This window comes from Eptatretus burgeri, chromosome 5 (genome assembly GCF_056783735.1).
Source record: "Eptatretus burgeri isolate ZD-2024b chromosome 5, Ebu_testis_v1, whole genome shotgun sequence".
Taxonomy (NCBI): domain Eukaryota; kingdom Metazoa; phylum Chordata; class Myxini; order Myxiniformes; family Myxinidae; genus Eptatretus; species Eptatretus burgeri.
Genome location: NC_140965.1, coordinates 79,419,755 through 79,444,954, shown reverse-complemented (window position 1 = coordinate 79,444,954; position 25,200 = coordinate 79,419,755). Strand labels below are relative to the sequence as shown.

Genomic DNA, 25,200 nt, shown 5'->3' with positions numbered 1-25,200 from the left:
CCGAAGGCAACTACAGATGATTGCACAAAGCCCACAAGTGTGTCCACTCTCAAGAAAGCCAGAAAACAACATCTGGCCAACCTTGGAATACTGAACTCTCAAACCTGTCTCCTTCTTCGAAGACCTGGTAGTGTCACAAGTCTGTTTCTAGAGTATGCTGTCTCCTCTGACCCTTCTCTCACTACAAATGCCATCACAGCCGACACTGCTTGCGAGAAGTACAAATGCCTCAATTCTGTGTTTGCTTTCAAATCCTGCATCCCTAACCCTTTGCTGCTTGTACCCACACTACCCAATCACACAAAACTACTTCTGGACTGTCTTTCTCACCTGAGAAGGTGGAGAAGCTTCTGGCAACCCTCGACTCTGCAGATGTCGTACATGCCTGTTGCATAATCAAACATGTTAAAAACCTGCTCTCATGCTCTTGCATAATATTATCTTTCTGCTCTGTTCACCTGATCATTTACCCGTGGTCGTCCTCCGTCTGCTTGGACGTCAGCCATCACCGCATTACAAAAAAGGTGTAAAAACCGATACTCCTCAACTGCAGACTTATTATCTTACTTCCAATCATCAGCAAGGCCATGGAATCAATCAGCACAGTTGATACAAAATCCTTCCTTTCCCCCAATGGCCTGATCTGAGACCATCAGTTCAGATTCAGACTAGGTCACTCTACCCTGGACAGACTGCTTCTGCTTTCCCAGAAATGGATGGATGACCTCAATCTCAAGCATGAGATCAGGGACATCACTTTAGACAAATATCATATGGCATCCAAGGACACCTCCTCATGTCTTCAGACTAATTCCACTCTTATAGCCAATGCATGGTACTAACCATGATCCACATATCTCCTTTCTGTCAAGGCTGGAGTGCCCCAAGGAAGTGTCCATTTTTTTTTTGATGATGTCATATACGTCTGTGCCAGTGAGGTTAAGTGATAATGGCTGCTGATGGTGTTGTTCAGTCGGGGTAATTTTGAGCATACCTGTACCTGTCTACACTGTACACACTGACTACATAGTCTAGGCTTGTAGAAGAGCTAGAATTAGTAAACTGAATAGATCAGGACACAACAGGACAAAATGAACAGTTGAGAGTGGGAGGGGGGGACACCAACAGCAGAGTTGAAGGGCAACATAGAGGCAGACTTGGCCAAACAATGGGTATGGGAAGGAATGAAGGGCAGGAGAGGATGCATCGGGTAGATCAAATGGCTACAGAAGGAAGCTCTCAGGAGGGAACAGTAGAAATTTGGAAGGAGGGGAGCTTGGCGTGGGGTTAACGAGGGTAGAAAAGATTATGATTTTGGGTTGGGGGTGACCTGAGATGGTGGTGAACAGCTGTCTTGAAGATCTGGAGGGAAGAACAAGATTGAAGAAAATGTGGAAGTCGGTCCCACAGGTGGGAGAAAAGAGGAACGAATGAGTGGAGATGAGCAGTTATCCTGGATTTAGGTAGTTTAACCAGAATGTGGTTGATTAATGGTAGACTGTGTGTGACCTGCAGAAACCTGGGGGGACAAAGCACAGAAAGAACAGAGGGTGCAATAACAGAAAGGAAGTGCTAGAAGACAGAGAGACAACCGACCTGTCTGCGATGGCATAGTGATAGATCTGTAGACTCAGCTTCATTGTGGGAGATTCCAATAATCTCGAAGGTCTTGGTTTCCACGGAGTCGAGCTGAGCAAGTTGTGAGGCAGGGGAGCCAGCCCAGAGAGCACCCTAACCCGAACATCAAGCTGCAGACGAAGACCTCGTAGGGGGATAGGAGTTCAGGTGTGCCAAGGAAGGACTTTGTATGATGGGGGATGCCCAGTCGGTGGGTGGTTTTTGGAGACGAACTTTGAAATGCGGTTTTCCCAAGAAAGATCATGGCTGATAGTGAGATTCAGGAGTTTAAATGACTGAACTTCCACAACAGAATTATTAAGACAGTACATAGGAGGGTTTGCCACATGGTCCTTTCAAAAAGAGATGGTGAGTGTGAGGCTTTTCAGGATTGAAAGACATTCCAAGTGTTTGAACAGCTTGTGATTTTTTTCAAGGTCTGAAACGAGGAAAGAGGCCGAATCCTGCCTGCCTGAAGGATAAGGGAGGATGTCATGGCAGACGGTGGAGTCATCAGCAAATAGATAAAGAGAATTTTCCAGAGATTCAAAGATAATATTTATGAAGATCAGGAATAGGACTGGGTCCAAATCACTGCCTTGACAGGGAGAGAAGATGAAAGGATTTCATTGTGTGCTACACGTTGGCTACGAGAGTAGAGGAAGTCAGTAAGCCATGTGTGGAGTTTGCCTTGGATGCTATAGGCAGAGAGTTTGGAGAGCAAGGTGGGATGCCAGACTGTATAACCAGAGTGGTGTCAAAGCCACCCAATGCTCGCCTGTTTATACATTTATCGTTTTTCGTTTTTAAAGGACTAGTCTAATTATATTTTTTATAAAGCATTGCAGTCAAGTCTGATCCAAATAATTTTAAAGCAATATATGTATTTGTATATTGTAATCAGTAAAAAATAGTATGGTAGATAAAAACATTAGAAAGGAAATAACTTGCACCAAAAACTTTAACATTTTCACGTTCACGCTGATGCACACTCTCACGCCGGGGGTATCGCTATAGCTCTCTGTTCTTCGAACAGGTGAGCTAAAAAGCACGAGATGTGTCCAGACGGCCCTGAGACGGCCCTGATCTCATGTCTGAAAATGAGCACCTCCATCCATTGTTTGGAGAGTCGACGCAGCATATCTAAGGTGTAGTGACCTGAGCTGAAGCCAAATTGGTGATCTAAGATGAGGTTGATGGAGACGAGGAAGGATCTCGCATCAACTGTGATGATGGATTTCATGACGATGCTGATGATCGGAAGTAAGCCGATAAGTCTGTAATTAAGGTGATCAGTTTTTACACCTTTATGTAAAATGCAGTGCTGTTGGTAGATTTCCAAGCAGATGGAACATGATCTAGCATAAATGACAGGGTGAAAAGGACAGAGAGAGGATGGGAAAGAGCAGCAGATCAGGATTTTGGGACACGTGAGCTGATGCCATCCGGTCAAGTTTCAGAGTCAGAGTCGGTGGTTGAAAGAACCTTCTCCACATTCTCAGGTGCAAAAGACAAAGTCCAGGAGCAGGTGCGTGCGACAGGGAAGGATGGGTACTAAGAATGAGGGGTTGGGGACACAATATTTGGAAGCAAACACAGAATTAAGGCATTCAGCATTCTCACGAGCAGTCGGCTGTGAGGCCATTTGAACAGAGGGGGGGAAAAGTGGAAGAGGACCACACTCCAGAGGCAGACTTAACAAGGTGCCACCAGAGTTTAGAAGAGGGAGACGAGTTTGAAAAGTCATTTTTGAGGCTCGACAGATGTTTTTGGCTCCCCTGAGAATGGCCAAACACTTGTTGGGGACTTTTCCCTAATCTTTTAAAATCACCTTCCTTCTGACTGGAAAATCCTCTATCTCTTTGCTGATGACTCCACCATTTGCTGTAGCATCCCTAATCCTTCAGGTAGACAGGGAGACCTTGCTATCTGTCCTCTTCCTATCTGTAGACCTTGATATATTTACGAGCTGTTCCCACACTTGGATTATGTAATTTAATCCTGACAAAGCTCTCACTCTCACCAAGTCTCTCCAAAATACCGTCTGACAAACCTTCCAAACAACTTCCTTAACAATCCTGTTGAAGAAATAGTCACTCAAACCTTCGGGCCTCACTATCAGCAATGATCTTTCTTGGGTAAACCACATCAAGGTTCATATGAAAAGGCAGTTGCTGAATGGGCATCATCTGTTGTGCAAAGTCGTTCTTTGGCAGAACTTACTGAACGGTTATTTACTTACAACGAAGGCCTTTATCCACAATGGGATGGAGTAGTGCTCTCCCATTTTGGCTGGTGCTCCTGCTTTATGCCCTGCTCAGCTTGACACCTAGGAAACTGGTATACTCCAAGAGTGTACTCCTATACCCAGGACACACAAGATACTCTTAACACTCCATGTTGCACAACACACAAAACTTCAAACAAAAAAAAAATCACACACACACACACACACACACACACACACACACACACACACACACACACACACACACACACACACACACACACACACACACACACACACACACACACACACACACACACACACACACACACACACACACTGATGGTATAACCTTGTAGAGTTGTACAATAATAATAATAAAAATTTAACTTGGTGTTTTTGACTGTTGTGAATATCTCGTTCACACAAAACATTTAATGCCCCCTTCTTATACCGTTCCACCTGCAAATACAAATACAGATTCAGAGAAATATACGTGGAATCTTGAACAAACCAGGTTTTGCATAAACAAGTTCAAGTGAAATATAAATGATTTTCAAAAATATATTGTGATAGAAGTTTTGTTTTTTTTTAGAAACAAATGAAAAAGTGACCAAAGATTTATCTCAATATATGATTATTTGTGCTCTTTGAAAGGAAAGTTTTTTTTCATTGCTAGTTTATGTACTCGTATACTGAAGTATAAAGGTAACTGTGCATCTTGGTCGACTGTAACCATATTGCTCAGAGAACATTTGAACACCCCACGCATTCTTTGCCATTACACGTTATGTCTGTTCGACTTAAAACTCCTACTTTACCCTTTACTTCTTCCAATCTTCCTCCTCGACTCTTTATGATACATTATGCTACTATAATACCATGTCCCTTTCGTGGACACCACAACTGTTACAATCACCTACCAATGCTTGTACAATCCTCACTATATATTTTAAAATACTTAAATAAACAGGGAAGGAGAAATGGTTCGTACAATCGAGAAAATAAAACTTAGAAACAATCTTTTAAAAAGTTAAACAAATATTATTAAAAGTTAGTCTGATGTTGGAATCTGTGCATTAAAAGTTGAGAAATAGGACATACCAACATGAGTGTTAAATACATAACATGATGTTGCTAATATGACAAGAAAGACACTACGGCCAAATTAACACAGGATTTGGGGATGGATATGGGACCAAAAGTGACAAATAAATAAATAAAAATAAATAAAAGAGTCTTTGATCACCATCTTCACGTTAAGGACATTTGCCAAGATACACTACAGTCTATCTGTGAGATGCATTTGCAACATCACGGCTAGTTTGACAGCAATATATTCATGCAATTTGGAGCAAGCTGTACATGCCAGCAAAGTTATTCCCCTTTGGAACAAATAATGAATATAACGACCCCAAAAATGAAACCGATTTAAATCAGAGGAAACAAATTTGACTCACTCTGATCAATTACTACGTCTACAGACCAACTATGGAAAGCAAAGAGAACCAAATATTGACTATACAGACAGCGAAGTGCTCCAAACAGGAAGCCGGCATGGTAATGAGCACAACACAGAGCTCAAGTTCTGATGCAGAAAAATCAAACTCAAATCAGCACATAGCAGCATATTTATTAATATATAATGCAAGTGAGGACTTGTTCAAACCACAAATATTTCCCCATCGCTGCACAATGACAACTGGGCAGTATTTTATCAAACATCTCAATGTACATGCAACACCAAACAGAGAGCATGCAAAGACAACACCTGTGTGTGAGTAACAGGATCAACAAGAAAGTGAGACATTAGAAGAACAGAAATAAATAAATCGAAAAGGACAGTCTACATATTACGTGCAAAAGTGGTTAAAAGTTTGTTGTAGTTAAAAAAAAAAAAAAATGTTTGAACCCTGCAATGTAACTCACCCTGAAACATACATAATTGGTGATGTAATATCAGTCAGACATGAAAAACTTCTTTGATGTAGTTTGAGCCTCGACTCTGGATATAAATATAAAAATACAATACAAAGATCAATTACACGTCACAGAAGTAGCGGCAATCAAAATAGTTCTTAAGTCATTATACAAACTTGTACCAAGTTTAATATTTTGAATATGGGTTCAGGGATTTAAATCAAACGAGAACTGCCACTTTATAACCGCTGGCAGTGACGACCGGGTTACAAGACGTCCGGTTTTGATACAACACGGGATTGATGAGTTGCGGACCAAGTAACACGAAGTGTTCAACCTATTTATTGCGGACACAGTTAGCCCTTTTACCTGGGGACATCGTCGGTATCCATTGAATTGGCGTTTAAATAACCTGACCATTAAGTAATAAATGTTGACACCATGGGTTCAGAGTGTAAACAGGGACTCCCCCGAGTCTATCGAGGCCCCGCATATCTCTCTACAATGCGGGATTGACGAGTTATGGACCGGATAACACACCGCATTAAATCTATTTATTACGTACGCAGTTTGCCCTTTTTCCTGAATACAGTCGGCATCAATTGAATTGGTGTTTAAATAACCTGAACACGAAGTAATAAATGGTGACACCATGGATGCAGAGGTTAAATCGGGACTCCCCCGAGTCTAACGAGAGCCTACAAGTCTCTCTACGACGTGCGATTGACAAGTTATGGACCGAGGAACAGGCCACACTCCATCTATTTATTATGAACGCAGTTGACCCTTTCTCCTGGGGCCATCGTCGGTATCAATTGAATTGCTACTCCTCTACCCTCAAACCCATCCAGGCACAGCCAAGTGAGCCTTATTCAAAAAAAATAAAATTCTAAAAGTTCTCAGGATCAAACAATTAAATAATTCTGACTGCCAGACTATGTGGCCAACCGGCTTGAAATTTAACACACACATTCCCCATGTGTACTAGATTATAACTGTGAAGTTTCACGTTGCAGAGTCGGTTCCTGAGAATACATTAAATATTTCCTTCAATCCAATATAGTTGCCAAACCATGTGGCCAATCGGAATTAAATTTAAAACGTACATTCCTCGTGTGTACGAGATCATAATTGTAAATTTTCATGTTAATTGATGAAGCCGTTCCAGAGAAAACATTATTAAACATTTTCCTGCAATCCAATATGGCTGCCAAACCATGTGACATTAATTATTTGTAAACATTGTGGTATCAAGTCTTGGGGAACATATGTGTGAAAGTTGCACATTGATCTGTCCACCAGTTCTGAAGAAGATATCTTTAGAGGTTTTAGGGTAAATTCAATATGGCTGCCAAACAATGTAATCTATGTCAAAAAAGCGAGGGAACCTTTTGTTCCTCATGGATATGTGGTCAACCCTGTAAAGTTTCGCCTCGATCTGGTAAGCCATTCTGGAGGGGATTTTTAAAGGTTCAAATTTTCAATCCAATATGGCTGCTGAACCACGTGACCGATGACATCATAAATTTACATTGTGCCTCTAATTGTGTTGGGGATCATGATGAAAACATGAATTACACCAGCTTGGCTATTAATAAGGGGGTGCCACAAACTGAACTAATGGAATGGGAATTAAAACATGTATTTTCCACATTTTTAGCTTGCATGGAACGTAGTTCCGGGTAGCTTATGGAATGGTGCGTCGTCCGTCCATCCATCCATCCATCCACAAATACTTGCAACTTCTTCTCAGAAACTACACATGCAATTCTGATTTATTTATCTTTATCATCCTTCATGTACCAAAGGTTGTTCAAACCATTTTAAAAAATAAATAAATAAAAAATAAATATTTAAAAAAATATATATATATATATATATTAAAATAAAATTAAATAAAAATTGGGGTCGAAGGGGATCTACGGGGGGGGGGGGGAGTTACCCTCCCCAAAATATGTATTTGCTGTCTTCTCAGAAACTATACACACAATTTTGATGAAGCTTGACCACAACCTTCATCACCCGTGATGTACCAAAGATTGTTCACACCATTTAAAAAATAAATAAATAAATAATATATATCGGGGTCTAAGTGGAACTATAGGGGGAGTTACACCAAAAAAGAGGTATTTGCTTTCTTCTCAGAAACTACACAAACAATTCCAATGAAACTTGACCTTTACCTTCATCACCCGTGACGTACCAAAGTTTATTCATAGCATTAAAAAAAAAAAATCCATAAGTATTTACTTTCTTCTCCGTTACATATTTTGTGGGTCATCCATGCCTACCAGTGATTCCCTGGTTATCCTCTCCAGCTGCTACCAGGTGAGCGCCCTGGGGTATTACTCCTATATGTTTTTTTTTTTTTGAGGGAAGGGGGTGGGGTTATATAAAGTGCAGAGGCTCCTGAAATAACTATAACACAGCTCGGACAAGTACACAACAGAACAAAAATAAAAGGAGAAAGAGGGTTGAAGGAGAACACACCAAGAGCTGAGTAGAGGGACAAAATTGAAGGAGATTTGGAGGAATAAAGGAGATGTGGAGGAATGAGAGCAAAGGGAAGGCACAAGGATGACCAAAATGGATGCAGCCACAAACTCTCAAAGAATTGGAAGGAAAAATGAGGGAAGAAGCAAAAACAAACAAACAAACAAAAATAAACATTGAAGAGGGTAAGGGAAGAGGTTGAGAGCCAGGAGGAACCTGGAAAGTGGTGAGCTTGGGGAGGGTTAATGAGGGTAGAAGAGATCATGGGTATGATGCGAGATGACCTGAGATGGTGATGAACAGGCATCTTGAAAGCCTGCAGGGAGGAATGAAATTGAACAGACCAAGTAAGTTGGTTCCAAAGATGGGGGTTGGGGGGGAGAAGAAGAAAAAAAAGAAGAGGAATGAATGAGTGTCTTTTACAGACAGTTTGCTTTTATGTTGAATGATCCCTTGTTTTATATTGCCCGATGAGAAGTACATTTCCCTCTATGCTCTGCTCTTTAACAAAGTTTGATTTCATTTCAAAAATGTCTCCCTTGATATTGGTTGCATTAAAAAAAAATCTCATTAGAGGGCAAATGAGACAAGCAAATTAACGCAATCACACATTTGGTTCGAGATGAAAGATTGTCAGTCATAGTTCACTACCTACAGAATAATAAATATTTGAGTTCTGCAAAGTAACGGTGCACATGGGATTGGCTGCATGCTGCCAAGCTTGGGTTCCTTTTCAATTTGTGATCGGTTTTGCATCTTATATTATTATTATCAATATAAAAAGGTAATGCAAAGTTTAATATTCACCATGCAAGCAAGGAAATAAGAATATCGTTTGATGTCAGTCGGCACCGATGCATCCTTTTTCCCAAAACTGTTAAGAACATCTTTCAGAGTAGAAATAAAAATGACAGATACGATAGTTTCAAAATTGAACAATTAATGCAAATGTACACCACCACCAATATTAGGAAAGAGCCAGGAAACTTCTTGATGGAATATTTTGTTTTCCCATAGACCAAGACAAAATGAATTCGACAGCAAGATTATCAATGAATACAGTTCAATCAAAGCGATTTTCAGAATTGGCTCCATTATTTTGTACTGTTCAATTGAAACGTGCAAAATACAATGAGTCCCAATGTCCACATCATCAGGCAGGTATGCAAAAGCAGGAGCTACAACGTTGACGGCCATTGGTCACTTTACCGGCCGAGTGATGAGTGAGCAAGAGCAAGAGACAGACAATACAAAACAAGTGACATCACTACATACCACAACGTGGTACTATATTAACAAAAATTTAAATTAAAAAAAAAATTAAAAAAACTTAAATCGTACGACGACAAAAACATTAACAGACTGACCAATTATTCACAAACCCTGCCATAAGCATCTGCATATCATTTTCATTCCTAAAGCTGCACATCATCAACTTGGTCCGTGATTTAACTGAGGTGAGGCTATGACACAGACTTCGACCCTGTATATTTGGCCAATAATTTTGGCCTTAACCATGGTAAAGGCACACAGTGGCCTACTCTTTTCAAAAGGCACTATGACATCCTTAACATTAACAAGTGAATGCTGTGTGGGGCATTTTAAAAGTTATTCGAAACACGATACTCATAATCGGCAAATAAATATCAAGGCTATTTAATTGGCAATGTTTTTGGAACCCTATGTAAATTCCCTTAAGGTGTTTCCATCAATCAGGGTGATCTTACACCACCTGAGGCAAGCAGATTTCAATGTCCTGGAATGTCCTGGTACACGAGTTATTGGCAACACTCTGGAACAAAGTTCAGATTCCTACACCTTCAGATGAATGTCAGGATTATGAAAGACCAAAAGCATTTCCAAGCCAACCCCATAAGAAGGTGGGAATAATTAGGGCTGTTAAGAACTACTATATAGCATGAGAGGTATGGATGAAAAAAAAAAGAAGTGTAAATGTCAGCAAGTCATGCGTGTTGGAGAAGTCAGGGAAGGGGGTGAGAGGTGGTAGGGGGTGGGTGTTTGAAATGAGCATCTAATGTGAGAGATGGATGGTGTGTGTAAGAAAGGCAAAAAAGAATAACCCATTTAGTACTCACAACTTTCCTGCCATGCTTTGTCTTCAGCATCCAAGTCAATCTGTTTGAAGTTCATGTATATCCCTTCACTTTCCGCTTCACGCTCTTTCTCCAGTTTTCTGTCTTCCAAGCCTACGGTTTCCTTCGTCCTGTCTTCTTTTGCACTTTTTTCTTTCTCCACAACCATCTCTGGCTTTTGCACTTTCTCAACCCTCTGCACTGCCGTGTGCAGAGTCTCGTTTTTCTTGTCATGCTTCATCAATACCTCCACATTGGCTTCAGTTTCTGTTGTGTGATGCCCATTGTTCCCACAGCGTAGATCATAAGATGGTTTTGCTGAAGGTAAAAGTCGACCTCCCTTCCGTGGCATTCTAACTTTCTGCTCAGCAGGCTTCAGCGTCTTATTTTCATCTTCTACAGGCTTGGACACCTGTTGAAAACAATATACATCTCAATATAGGTGTGTACGGCACGATTCGAGACTCACGAGAAAAAACGAACAAGGTTTATGGGAGTATAAACACTTGTGGGAGCAATGAGGCCATTCAAATGACCAGCTATTAAAACCTCATTTTGAGACATGGGAATGCAATTTAAGGTGTTGGTGGACCATCACTATTAAATCCTCTTGTTATTTAAAGAGATTACAAAAAATTGCATTGGTCAACTGAATAAAACACCTTTACCTGCTATAATTCCAAACCAGACTACACGGTCGAGGCAAGACAGAAAAAAAACAAAAAACAGACAAAAGCCAAAACAAAACGCATTCATACTTCGAAATACAACTTCGGAAATGCAAACACCACTTGACACCAATACGTAGTGAACCATTCTTGCAATTAATATTCCGATCAATTTTACTTTATTAAAGCACAATTTTAATGCCTTTCAAAATTCAAAAAGAATACAATGGAGTGTCAAAAATCTCAAATAATCAAAAATAGTAAAAGTATTACATTAACAAAGCAATTTTGTGTTGCATACACTTTCCACATCGCCACTAATAAAGTGCAGTTTGTCATCAAACATCCATTTTATTTTGCGCAACGGATGTAAAGAGCACCATACTGTCATGATGTTGATGGGGAAGAGGAAGGGGACGTGGTAGGGTGTTGTGAGGGAGGTGGGATTTTTGCTACTTGTGGAAGCATTCAAAGAAGAGCGATCACATGTGATCAGTCATGAGTTGAGATCCGAGCATCAGCTTTCAAACGAGATGCTAAAAGTTCAAAACTTGGGTAACACGTACGTGCTAATTTAAGTTAGGCATCTGGGAAATGTTGGAGTGGCTCAGTGGTCAGGTGGGGAAACCCTCATTTCACATGTGCGGAATGGATCCTATCTACATTTGGTTGTGAACAGTAAAGATCCTACTGTACAGTATTCAAAATAAGCATTTCACAAATGCAACACTACACATTTGGTTATTTCTCAGGGGGGGGGAGGGGGGAATAAAATAAATAAACAAAATTAAAGAAGCATATTTGTGAATATTCAGTTAATTTATTTGTGTGCATTTAGACCGGCAAACAGCAACGAGTGCAGCCTGTAGGTGTGCAATATTTTATATGGTGTCTAATTCCACTCTACAGTGTCTTCTGTCGGTGAGGAAAGGAATTTGGAATTTTGTTCAGGTGCTGGCGATACCTCGCCAACTCTGTCAAAATAAATGGTGGGTTCTTTAGCGTCCACAAACTAATGCGAGCAGACCAGGACACCAGCCTTAACATCCTTCTGAGGGATGGTGCACTTTGAAACGCAACATCTTGCTTGTAGAGTACCAATCTGACAGTTTATAGGCTGGTCGGGAATCAAACCCAGATTAGACAGCTCAAATGTAAATGCGCTCTGCACAATCCTGTCTGACTTGCTGTTTTGACCATTTAAGATTCAAATTGAAAGCTAAGTAATTGCTCAATCTTTCGCATCTCTCATTCCTTTATCATCATAATCATCATCATCATCATCATCATCAATGTACGGGATTGGAGGATGATATGTTGTGGTGAATCCCAATCTGCACTTCCATATTGGATGGTTTGCGTTAGTTGGTACAGGGTGGTTTTAAACCACCATGTAATGATACATACATAACTATTACGAGTACGGTAATATAATTCATTGAAGGTCAATATTTGAAATTTATTTTATTTTATTCCAGAAACATTTTGCTCACTGCGAACAACCCAGCATTAAGTTAAGTAATATGCACAACTGTTTGCCAAAAATCAATGTTATGAATTTGTTACTGTTTGCTAGCAGTTCTCAGACGTGATTTCTGAAATAATACAGCACTTCTCATCAAGTCATGAGCAATACACTGCACTAAAGGCCTAGTCTAGCATTAGACATAATGCTGTCCCCAACGTAACAGTCCTCCTCCACCGCCATCTTAGGAAATCCGTCAACCTATCGCCTGTGGACGTCAGATAGCCAGACAGAGTCAAATATATGGGATATGTTGTTCAACTGTCATCGGCAAAGCAACGGGGCAGGTTGAGGGCTGGACGTGGATAACGTGCACATCCGTAGAGGCCTAGTCAAGCACTAGATGTACCGACATCCCAGACGTAATTCTGGAATGACATTCCAGAGAAAAAAAAGAGCGTGACAGAGGAACGGACGGAGAAACCCAGCTACCTCAATATGTAGATTGTGCACCTCAGAGGTAATTGGACTACCTCTCCACCATCTTGTCATACTGCAGACTGGGTGAAGTTCCCAAACTTGGGTGCTATAGGGTCCAAAAATTGATTCTAATTCAAATTATATTAGAATTAACACCTGCCTCCTCTCCCCCTTTTTTGCTCATTGAAAAACTTCACAGTTGAAGTGGCACAACTTGTAGATAGTTGTCATAAAACTACTTACATGATACTTCATTAAAAATATTGATAGTTTCCCCACTTTGATAGCAATTGTTTGTTAATGACCGAAGGATTTTTAAAATCTGCTTCCAAACTCTATTTGCATGCATTTCGCTGGCTGTTGGAAGGTTCATCGTTTGAACACCAAGAACGACGATTTTTTTGCAATTTCAAAACGGCATCACTTGGTGATTGCGAGCATTCAGCATCGTCCAATTCCCTTTGTTGTTTAGTCTTTCTTTTTCTTCAGGATCTAAGGCTCGTCATGGAGCTGCCACACATGCATCTCACACACATGGATATACAGAGGAAGACATGAGACAAGCACAGCCACTGAGCTTGTGGGAAGTGCCATCACTTCCTGGGGCACTCTGGGTTGTTGTTGTTTCTTATTCAGTCTGTGACTGCTGGTTGCATCATTTCTGGAAGCGCAGCTGTGCCGCTGATGCAGTGCCACCGTTACCAGGAAGCTGGTACTCATTTTGCCAACCTCGGAAGGATGACAGGATGAGTCTATCCACCTGGTGTTGTTCAACGGCTTGACAAGGGCTCCAACTCAAGACCCGAAGATCTCAAGCCAGCCACCTTAACCATTAAACCAACACCAGGCTTGGCACTCGAGGTACCAATGAGTCACAACAATGGTGCCACCTCTCTCCCCACACTCAGTGGGGCATTTCCTGAGGAATTTCTTCTTGCCCATTAATCCCAACTTATGGGAATTGATTGTTCATGTTGTTATCCTTTTAAATGCTGTAAATGCCGAATGTCAAGCAAGGAAGTGCCACGTACCATTTAAAAAGTCTTTGGGATGACTCAGCTGGAATTTGAACCATCGACTTCCCAGACACAGAGCAGATAGTTTCACCATTACACCATGGAGTGTGGCATCTTATTTGCAGATTGTGAATTATTTGATTAGCTTAGATCCCACTTTAAGGCAAGCTGGTCCTGATTTGGTCTCTGGTGAAGTTGGATCTGAGTAAAAGTGTCACCTGTTTGATTTGTAGTCGGATGCTCCATTGCAGATGTGTCAGAGTTGCAACAATCGAGGGGTTTCTTGTCAAGTTTCATTTTAAGCCCAATATGTTGGTCTGGTTTCACCAAATGATTGTGAAAGTGTTATATCCAATAAATTAAATAATGCCACTTTTTATCATGATTTTATAGATACTAGTACGTGCCCGTAAAAAATAAATAAATAAATAAATATTCCAACCGCGAGCAACAAACAACAACCACACTGGCCGTTTCTTCACTCTTGTGTGCCCGTATGTGCGTGGCGCGGAAGTTCGCATATCACAGTTACGATGATTCGCAACTTAGGTTTTAATGGCCAATTATTCAATTAGCACAAACGTATTTTGCCTTTTCGCAATGTCATCGCAAGGAAAAACAAAAAGAGAAGAGAAGAGAAAAAAAATTACTTCCTGGTTCAGAGCATACCAGCACTCTGATGTTACCGAAATTTATGCACCGTCTCATATGAAAACGATCATAACTTGCAGCATTGTGTTTATCTATAAATGCGCATAAGAAATCGAGAAATTATTAGAATACACGAAGTCATCACTCTCCGGAAGTCCGTACGTTGTAACCCGTAATGGGGAACGTGGTTGAGCTTCCTTTCCCCATCGGCCACGCCCATGCAACAACGTGTCTTGTCATTGGTTTGGTAAATAAATGGCCATAACTTGGGAAGCACTTGTCCAATTAATATCAAACCTTGAAAAGGCACATCCTCATATCCCCAGCAATATATCTGGCAAGTTTCAATTAGATCGGACCAGCGGTTGTCGAGAAACAGCGGTCACAGACAGACAGACAGAAACACACACACAGGGATTGCTGGAATTATAGATAGATATATACACAGTAGACTACGCGTAAGTCGGCAGCGTGTAACTTGTCATTTCGCCTAAGTCAGCAGCGTCAAAAAGTCCCGAATTTATCTAATGTTAAATCCCTTTGAATAAAGTCTGTAAGTCGTCATCTCAAAGTCGTCGCTTCGTCTAAGTCATCAGATGTTGTCCGTTCCCGCGTAATGGAAACTCAAGTAAATTACCACGCCTAACTCGTCAGATGGAGCTTCTACCTCGTGAGAAGGCAGATTTCATGGAATCGTGATGCTCACTCATTGGTTTAAATCGCCAGTGATAGGCTATTTATAACTGCGCTGCGTTCAGCTCAGTCAGCGCGCCGTCCCACATGCATCTGAAGAGGTAGACAGGCTGCGCAATGCAGTCTCTGGCGAAGGAGTAAAGGATCGATCGAGCTTTGTGGTGAAGTCCGATCATGGTTTTATATTGGCTTGTTTTGAACATCACCGCACACACTTACACATAGGCATTGCGTGGTAGTCATCACCACGATGACTGTGTGTCATGTAATTTGTCGATGGTATAAGAGTTTTCATTCCATATGAAAACTCATTCCACATTCATTCCAATGAATGAATTCCAACAGCAATTCATTCCACATTTGTCGATGGTATACGAGTTGTCATACAGTTGTTCATTATCTTTACTTTTGATAAACTGATTCATGAATTCCATATTTGCTTGATCACTTTCCAACTCACCAATGAACCCCCACCTATGCACCGAGGATTGTGTTTCCCTTTTTGGTACAATAGCCGGCTTAGAGATTGTTGTGCCCTCTCACACGTACGTGTCCAGGCCACGCGCGGCTTCATCCTTCACCCCACAGTCATGAATGTTCGCATACGCGCAAGTCGTCACACGTCGAAGTCATCACTTTTTTCTCTGTCCCGATGGTGACGACTTACGAGTAGTCTACTGTATATATATATATATATATATATATATATATATATATATATATATATATATATATATATATATATATATATATATATATATATATATATATATATATATACAGTATATCTATAATTCCAGCAGTGTGTGTGTGTCTGTGTGTGTCTGTGTGTCTGCTATCGCTGTTTCGAGACAGCCACTGGTCCGATCTCATTAAAACTTGCCAGGAATATTGCTGGGGACCTGTGGATGTGCCTTTTCAAGGTTTGATATTAATGGGACAAGCGGTTCCCAAATTATGGCCATTTATTTACCAAACCAATGACAGGACACAGTGCTATGACATCATGAATGACATCACAATTCTTCTTCTTTTGTTTTTTTCTTTTTTTTTGCACGTATGGCCACACACATACGGGCATGCACGTACGGGCACGCGAGAGCGAAGGAACGGCCTGTGTGGTTGTTGTTTCTGGCACGCGGTTTGAAAGTTTTTTTTATTTTTTGCACGTACGGGCACGCACTAGTATATATAAATATAGATAACATGTATATAAATAACATATATATATATATATATATATATATATATATATATATATATATATATATATATATATAACATGTATATAAATAACATATATATATATAAAATATATATGTATAAAATATATATATATATATATATATATATATATATAAAATATTAAAAAAATATATATATATAAATATAACATACATATATGCATATGTTATATATTATATATATATATATATATATATATATATATATATATATATATATATATATCTTCTTCTTCTTTCGGCTGCTCCCCTTAGGGGTCGCCACAGCGGATCATCCGTATGATCCGCATTGTGATTTGGCACATGTTTTACGCCGGATGCCCTTCCTGACGCAACCCTGGTCGCCTCTTACGACACAGGGATATGGTACACCTATTTTAACCGGGGTATACACCGGCCCAGTATACTGGTACTCATTCCAGCAGCATTACATCACCGCACTTTTTTTATTACATTTTGTTATTAATAAATCATTTGTTGATTTCCAACCTGTCCATGTTTGTCCTTTCCTTCCATTTGTCTAGCATTGTCTGAACCGAGATAGACTGGGAGGTAATTACCACAGATTTGACCAAAAATAGTCGGCACGCACCAGCGGTTAAAACACTCGGCCGCCCTCATTAAAATCTAATCGACATAATATTGGTGCTTTGGCGAGGGTGCGCCCCCGCTCAGGTAACCACGTGACCTCTAGTGAAACGGAATAATTAGACGGTGGACACTGGAACTCGTTGTTGACTGGGTGGCGTTCGTGGTTTTAAAACAACCCACCGTAACACAACGTTAATTGTGAGCGGTGACCCCAGGTCCGGCTCTACCTAGGACAACCAGGGATTAATCCCCCTGATAGACAAGCTGATGTCTCGGTACCTGTGGCCGCAACAATATATTTTTATATATGTATATATACACTATACAGATATATATATATATATATATATATATATATATATATATATATATATATATATATATATATATATATATAAATATATATATATATATATATATATATATATATATATATATATATATATATATATATATATATATATATATATATACAACAATATATACATATTGTTGTGGTTGACGAAATTCGCAAACCACCATTCAGGTCCCGTAGGTGAGATATCTCTGTAAGTATATGTGTAGTTAGCCCAAACCCGTTGTTTAGAGGGAATAAATGTCATTCATTCGGGCTGCGACCCTTCAAGATAGCCGTTTTTCTTTTACTATCTTTATTTTGGACCAACCGCCATTACTACCACCACAACCACCACCAACCGCATCTCGACAACCACAGCCACCTTCTCCACAACCACTTTAACCAAAACCGCCCAATCACACCACCATCACAACCGCCTCAACCACAACCGCCATCGCATTTCCATCTCAGCACATGGTTGCCAGAAGCCTGGCATTCATCGAGGGAGAATGGACGACGGCCTCACCCCCTCCTCCCAACGAATAACCCTGCGAGAGAAACAAAAAGCTCTGGAAAAGGCAAAAGAAAGGCCCCGATCCAGGAGAAAAAAAACGCCGTTCTTCTGGAAGTTTCCTGCGCTTGCTGGAAGAAGGGGCGGCGGCGAAGCGTGGCAGCAGCAGCGCAGCAGCCAAGGCGGAGCTTGAGATATAAGGAGGAGGCGCAGGCTCTGGTGTGTGTGTGCGTACGCTGAGGTTTTTGTCTCTCTCTGGGCTCTGAATTGCGCACGCTTGCTGGATCGCGCGCGCTCTGGCTCTCTGGCGGCGAGCTCCCTGGGACGGTCATGACGAGAGCGGCGAAACGAGATTGAAAGCGCCGAGCGCGGAGCGAATGGGAAGAGTTGGAGAGTTGTGGCGGCGGCGAAATCAGTCGAGAGAGTGTCTGTCGGGGTCCGGAGAGTCTGGAGAAGCCAAGGAGCTTTGTGGAGGTCTGCGCTCGTGTCAGAGTCGGGGAGCTGAGGAGAGGGGAGGCCGGGAACACGGTCGAGGTCGCGGTGGAGTCGCTCGTCGCGGGACCCAAGCCAGCCAGATATCCTCTTCCCCCCCGAGCATCAACAACCCCCTCCTGTTTCCCCCCGCGCTGCGATAGTGTGAGAAGGGGGCCCCGTTCCCACCCCATTCCAGGCAGTGCCAGCGAGGCCCGCGGAGTCGGGGCGCCGCCGCCATTTTGCGGCTCATCACCAGACGGGTAGGCTCGACGCGGTCTCGGCCCCAGGCCCGTCTGCCCCCTCATCGTTGAGGGTGGCCCCTTTTTCTTTTGCTTTGGAGTATATGTGTTGTCGGCGCCGTCTGTGAAGTAAAACTGTGTAAGTGTTGCCGTGTGCTCGCGTAGTCGGTAGTAGATCTGCATTGTGTCTCTTTTGTTGCATTTGCTTTTTGTGCAGAATTGTCGTGTTACTTTTACATTTGCTTTTGGTGCATAATTGTTGTGATTGTATATGTGTGCTTTCCGTTTGCCGCGGAATAAATGTGCTTTATGTTGAACTGTTTTTCCCGTTTCGCTTCGTCTTTTCTTTTATTGAATCTCCATCTTACTTCACGTAAAGGGTTGGTCGTGGGCTAAATACGCCAAATAATTAATCGAACCGTCGAGGTTGACGATAACACCGCTCGGTTATCCCGATAGTACGGAACGGGTCGCTTAAAGTGGCCCGTGTCCGAAGTCGACCTACGGCGAGGTGCGATCGCCCGGTCTACCCTCCGTGTGGGTACTTAGGTAGGTCGAATTTGGCGAGCAACCCTATCCCACGCGGGGGGCCGATTGGCACAATCGTGGTGAGGCCGAAAGGCCCACCCGTGACTAGTTCCCGGCGTTAGTCCGAGAGGGTCACGAAGGGATTGGCCGTCCGGTGGGCGACGTGCCGCGATTCAAGTTACGTGGCCGCTCGCACGCCGGCGGGCGTGAATCCGCAACAATATATATATATATATATATATATATATATATATATATATATATATATATATATATATATATATATATATATATATATATATATACATATACATACATACATACATACATACATATATATATATACATACATACATATACATACATATACATACATACATATACATACATATATATATACATACATACATACATATATATATATACATACATACATACATACATACATATACATACATATACATACATACATATATATATATATATACATACATACATATATATATACATACATACATACATATATATATATATATATATATATATACATACATACATACATATACATACATATATATATATATATATATATACATACATACATACATAAACATACATATATATAGATATATATATATATATACATACATACATATATATATATAAATATATATATATATAAATATATATATATGTATACATACATACATACATATATATATATACATACATACATATATACATACATATATATATATATATATACATACATACATATATACATACATATATAACACATAAATAATATGTATGTGTGTATTTATATCCCAATTGGGACACGAACTGCACTGCTCTCGATTGTCAGGCGCTCGGAAAGTGGCTTAAGCACTCAAGCAAGCACTGCAATTAAATGGTTGATAAGGAACTCATGGCTTGGCAAGTGATAGCAAGCTGATTGTCAATGGCACATACCTTCAAAAAATTAAAAATTGACGATTTCTTCACATTTTCAGATTTCACTTGAGGTTTCGAGTTATTTAATCCATGTGATCCGATACTCGAAACTTTTAGATCTTAATTAAAGAGTAAAGATGGCTACATTGACAAATGTTTGGTCTTGCAATTTTCTGCAATACAGAAACTACTACTGCGACATGTACCACAATATGTCGCAATCAGGAATTGTGACTATAAAGTGTTTGAACTCGTCACATTTTTTTTGCAGTAATTTCAGGTGTGACTTAAATGATCAGCACAAGTCACCTCATTTCGTAGGCCGAGATGTGGAACCTTTGTCCATGCGTGTCGACTCAAATGCCTTTTCTCATTGTTTCTCTCCACTTTGTGAACAGAGTGCAAAAGTGACTGCAGAAGTGGATGACGTCAATGGATGTGTTTGTCAAATTTGTTGTCATTCCGGTGCATTTGACAAAGGCATTACAATGGCAACAAACTGCAATGTTCTCTTCAATTTTGCTATCGCTTTTGTGTTTTTAAACCCAAAAGGACTCCATACTTTGGCCTTTCCCCTCATATTTGTCCCCAATTTTGCCTGTTGTCATAGGTATTACGCATGTGTGTCGGATATGATGGGCTGACAAGATGGCCTAGAGGTACGCATGCACACTCGCCTCTAAACTGTTTAACCTGGGTTTGAATCCCGACTCACCTATACACTAGCATCCCGGTGTATCAATGTGTGTGCCATCCATCGGATGGATGTTAAACGGACATCACGTCTGCCAGCCAATTTGCCAATTTGAAACCAAAACATTCATAAATTGAAAGAACACAATATACTGTACTGGCAAGTGAAAAAGGTATTGGAATACATGTTAAAAATGCAAATCGCAGTAAACCAACACACCGGGAATACCGTGCACCTCTACCACCAAGCCTGATCTACAGATGGGTGTGCAAAAAAATTAAAAAATTAAAACTTTAAAATGAGGGTAACTCAAAAATTGGAATACCGACTAAAGTAAAATTTTATAAAATCATTGGAGAGTAACAATAACATTGGAGAATAAAAATATGAAACTCCAACAGAAAACAAAACAATAACATCAAATTCAGCATAACCACCTGCATTAAACTTACCAAAAGTGTGAGGAAACTCAAATGGTTTTAAAGTCAGCCGACATACATTATATTTTCTTATTATTTTGAGGAAAACAAAACAAACATGGAGTACAATGGTGGGATTTGTAAGTCGCAAAGTTGTGGTAAGCATTATCAGCATTTCACAATTAGAATACCATTGTGGTAACATTGACCAATGGCCCACAGTCCCTAAAAGCTGCTCCAGTGTGATAAGGTATGAAAACCTTGGTGTGGGTGTGACAATGTTGGTATTTCATGTGCTCTGATTCTTAAGTTTCTACTTCAAAAGCAGCTGGTTTCTTGGGCTGTAAGCAATACGATGAGACCAAAAACTTGACGCACGCACACCTCGAGAAGATATAAAGGTACAACTTTTTCACCAGCCTCAACTTTGCAGTTTTTCCTGTCTGCCCTATCATCCTTCATATTTCGGCCACATTCCATCTGCTTGGAAGTCAAAAAAAAATAAAAAAAACAACACTTCAATACACAAGAGGAGTGCAAAAGCAGATCAACGAAACTACAGGCCAGAATGATCATCTCCAAACATATATGCAAATATGACATTAAGTCATGGAATCATGACTGTGTGTGTCGCCTTTTATTTTTTTAATCAGAGATAGCGAAACGGATCTTCATCAAACTTGCAGAAGGTCATCAGTGAGTGCCAGGGAGTGTTTAAGGAAAATAAATTGGGAAAATTTTGATTTCTTCAAGATGCCAATTGGATTACAACAGCACCAGGCAACACCAGGTATCCCTACTAGTATATATACAATATACAATGCCTTTCATTTGTTTGTTTATATATCCTGTACATGTATAATACCTGAGTTTATAATCATTATTAATGTGCATCCGCTTGCTATGCTCGCCTCTCCACACGTCGTTGCAGAGATTGATGTTACAGATTTGCTGTGTTGTCATGATTTACACCAATCAGAATACAAACATATATTTTGTACAAATTTATTTGTAATATTAGTGATATTATATTTATTTGTGATATAAAAAGTCCAAGTGGTCTAAATGGTCAAGGGTATAAGCTGTCTAATCTGTCTGAAGGGTGCAAGTGGTCCAAATGGTGTTCAGGTCAAAAGGGTCCGAAGGGTCTTTTTGGTCTTCAACGGTCAAAGGGGTCTCAGCAGTCTAAAGCGTAGAAACATACATTCCAATAGTACGTAATTAATAGACGTATGTGTGTGAAATCAGAGTGCAATCGACGTTCAAACAGTAGGTAATTAATAGACATATAGTCACACGGCTTCACGTGAAAGGAACATTCCAATAGTACATATTTATCGACATTCATGTAGTCTCCAACTCACATTCAAACAGGACGTGATTAATAGGTATATAGTCTTCACGACTTCCTATGCTTTTCGATATATATATATATGTATATATATATATATATATATATGTATATATATGTATATGTATATATATGTATATATATATATATATTAATAAATATATATATATATATTAATAAATATATATATATATATTAATAAATATATATATATATATTAATATATATATATATATTAATAAATATATATATATATATATATATATATATATATATATATATATATATATATATATATATATATATATATATATATATATATATATATATATATATATATATATATATATATATATATATATATATATATATATATATATATATATATATATATATATATATATATATATATATATATATATATGTGCCTGGTGTTGGCGCAGTGGTTAGGGCAGCGGCTTGGAATCCAAAAGGTCCTGAGTTCAAGCCCTGTTGGGCCACTGAATAAATACACCAGGGGGTTGACTCAGCCTGTCATCCTTCCGAGGTTGGCGAAATGAGTACCAGTGTATATATATATATATATATATATATATATATATATATATATATATATATATATATATATATATATATATATATATATATATATATATATATATATATATATATATATATATATATATATATATATATATATATAGTTACGGTTCTCGGAACCGTATGCATACAACATACAGGTGTCCCAAGTCAGTTATTCCATTAAGTATATGTGCAGATAGAATCCCTCCTTGTGTGTAGTGGGAAAGCAAAAGGGGTGCATTGCGATGGCTTTTAGTTCGGTTTATAAATAATTTCTCCCCTTTTATTTTGAACCACAGTACCTTCTTCTCACTTTCCGAGGCAAAATCTTTGTGCAGTACCTTTTTGGCAAGTGCGGACACGCGTAGAGTGGGCGGGCTTCCCGGCATGGCCGAAACCCTGCCTAGAAAGGGCGGACTCCATGGAAGCCCTGGCCAACCAGGGCGGACAGTGACATCTGCTTTGTCAAGGCTCCGCCCCGACCTTGGGGATCTATAAGTTACGACACCATTCTCAGTTTGGGGTTCTTTTTCAGAGGTCGTTCGTTCAGAGAGGGTGCGCTGGAAAGTGAGTCGTCTTGAGACGGTGTGGGCAAGTCGGAGAGTCCGTTGAGAGTGAGAGACCCAAAGACTCAGACTCATCGCGGGAGATACCCAATGATCCTGAGAGCCTTGGCGACTCATCGCTTTGGGTGACAACTCGAGTGACGACGCATCACTTTGGATCATCACCCCCACCCTACGCCATGGACCTTATAAAAGGCGGATCGTGAAGCCGCTCAAAAAAGTTGGGATCTCCACATTCGCCGGATGTTACGCCTACTTCACGTGTTGACTCCTCCTTCCACCGCCCTTCTCATCCGCCGGCTCCGCCCGCCGCCATTCTCGTCCGCCGGCTCCGCTCGCCGCCATTCTCGTCCGCAGGCTCCGCCCACCTCCCTTCTCGTCCACCGGCTACACACACCACCCTTCTCATCCCCCGGCTACACACACCACCCTTCTCGTCCGTCGGCAACACACGCCGACCTTCTCGTCCGCAGGCAACACACACCGCCCTTCTCGTCCGCCGGCTACACACACCGCCCTTCTCGTCCTCCGGCTACACACACCACCCTTCTCGTCCGCCGGCTCCGCCTTCCTTGCCTGTCAGTTACACCTTTTCTCTGGACCGGTGAACGTGCTGAGCCCGGCACAGTCACCAAGCAGGAGATAACACGCCGACTCTCAAGGATTAATCGCTCAGTGGAGCGTCCCCCAAAGTGTGCTGGGTAGCGCGGCTGGCCGACCGTGCAAGGTATTGCGAGACCATTGGCCCTCATCTCCTCTCTTTTCTCATGACTATCTCCTCTTCATCGGGTTGTGTGTGTGTATGTGTGTATGTGTGTATGTGTGTATGTGTGTGTGTGTGTGTGTGTGTGTGTGTGTGTGTGTGTGTGTGTGTGTGTGTGTGTGTGTGTGTGTGTGTGTGTGTGTGTGTGTGTGTGTTATGGCGTCTGTCCTTGCTTAAGTTAAGAGTGGAGAAGAAATGTATTGGGATAAGTCTGCTCGGTATCTGCTTTGGTAAGTCGCTCGCTTTCTTTTTGTCGCACCCCACAAATTCCTGACTGTTCATGCTTGCATACAACAATAAATCCATTCATTGTGCCACATATTCTTCCTTCCCTGTCTGTAAATAAATGCTTGTGTAGAAATGTTCCCAGCTCGTTTTTGTCTTTTCTTTCATTGATCCAGCATGGTCCGTATCCTAGCCGAGCTGGGACTTTATCTCACAATGATCATTCTACTAGTCAGTACGTTCCTTGGCAGTGTCGCTCGGCTATATCTGACCTGGTAAGGTGACCCGGTTTGAACAAGACTATCGAGGGCGTGTTTCCTCATAATTAGGTCATGTGATTATTTAGGTAACTGGTAAAACCTTAACAGTGGACCCTCGGTCACGTGGTTGAGTTATTGG

At 40.6% G+C, this 25,200-nt stretch overlaps 1 protein-coding gene across 6 annotated transcripts in view; it reads right to left on the bottom strand.

The window, feature by feature from the left end:
* The window catches only part of SH2D4B (SH2 domain containing 4B), a 100,602-nt gene that overhangs the window by 37,768 nt on the left and 37,634 nt on the right, over positions 1 to 25,200 (bottom strand). For all 6 annotated transcript variants that reach the window (XR_015058499.1, XM_085882578.1, XM_085882579.1 and 3 more), the window contains one exon: positions 10,354 to 10,762. Coding sequence is in view for 5 of the 6 variants with exons in the window: in XM_085882578.1 (XP_085738704.1) it covers positions 10,354 to 10,762 (409 nt within the window). In the remaining variant the exon portion in view is untranslated. The remainder of the gene's footprint in view (positions 1 to 10,353; positions 10,763 to 25,200) is intronic.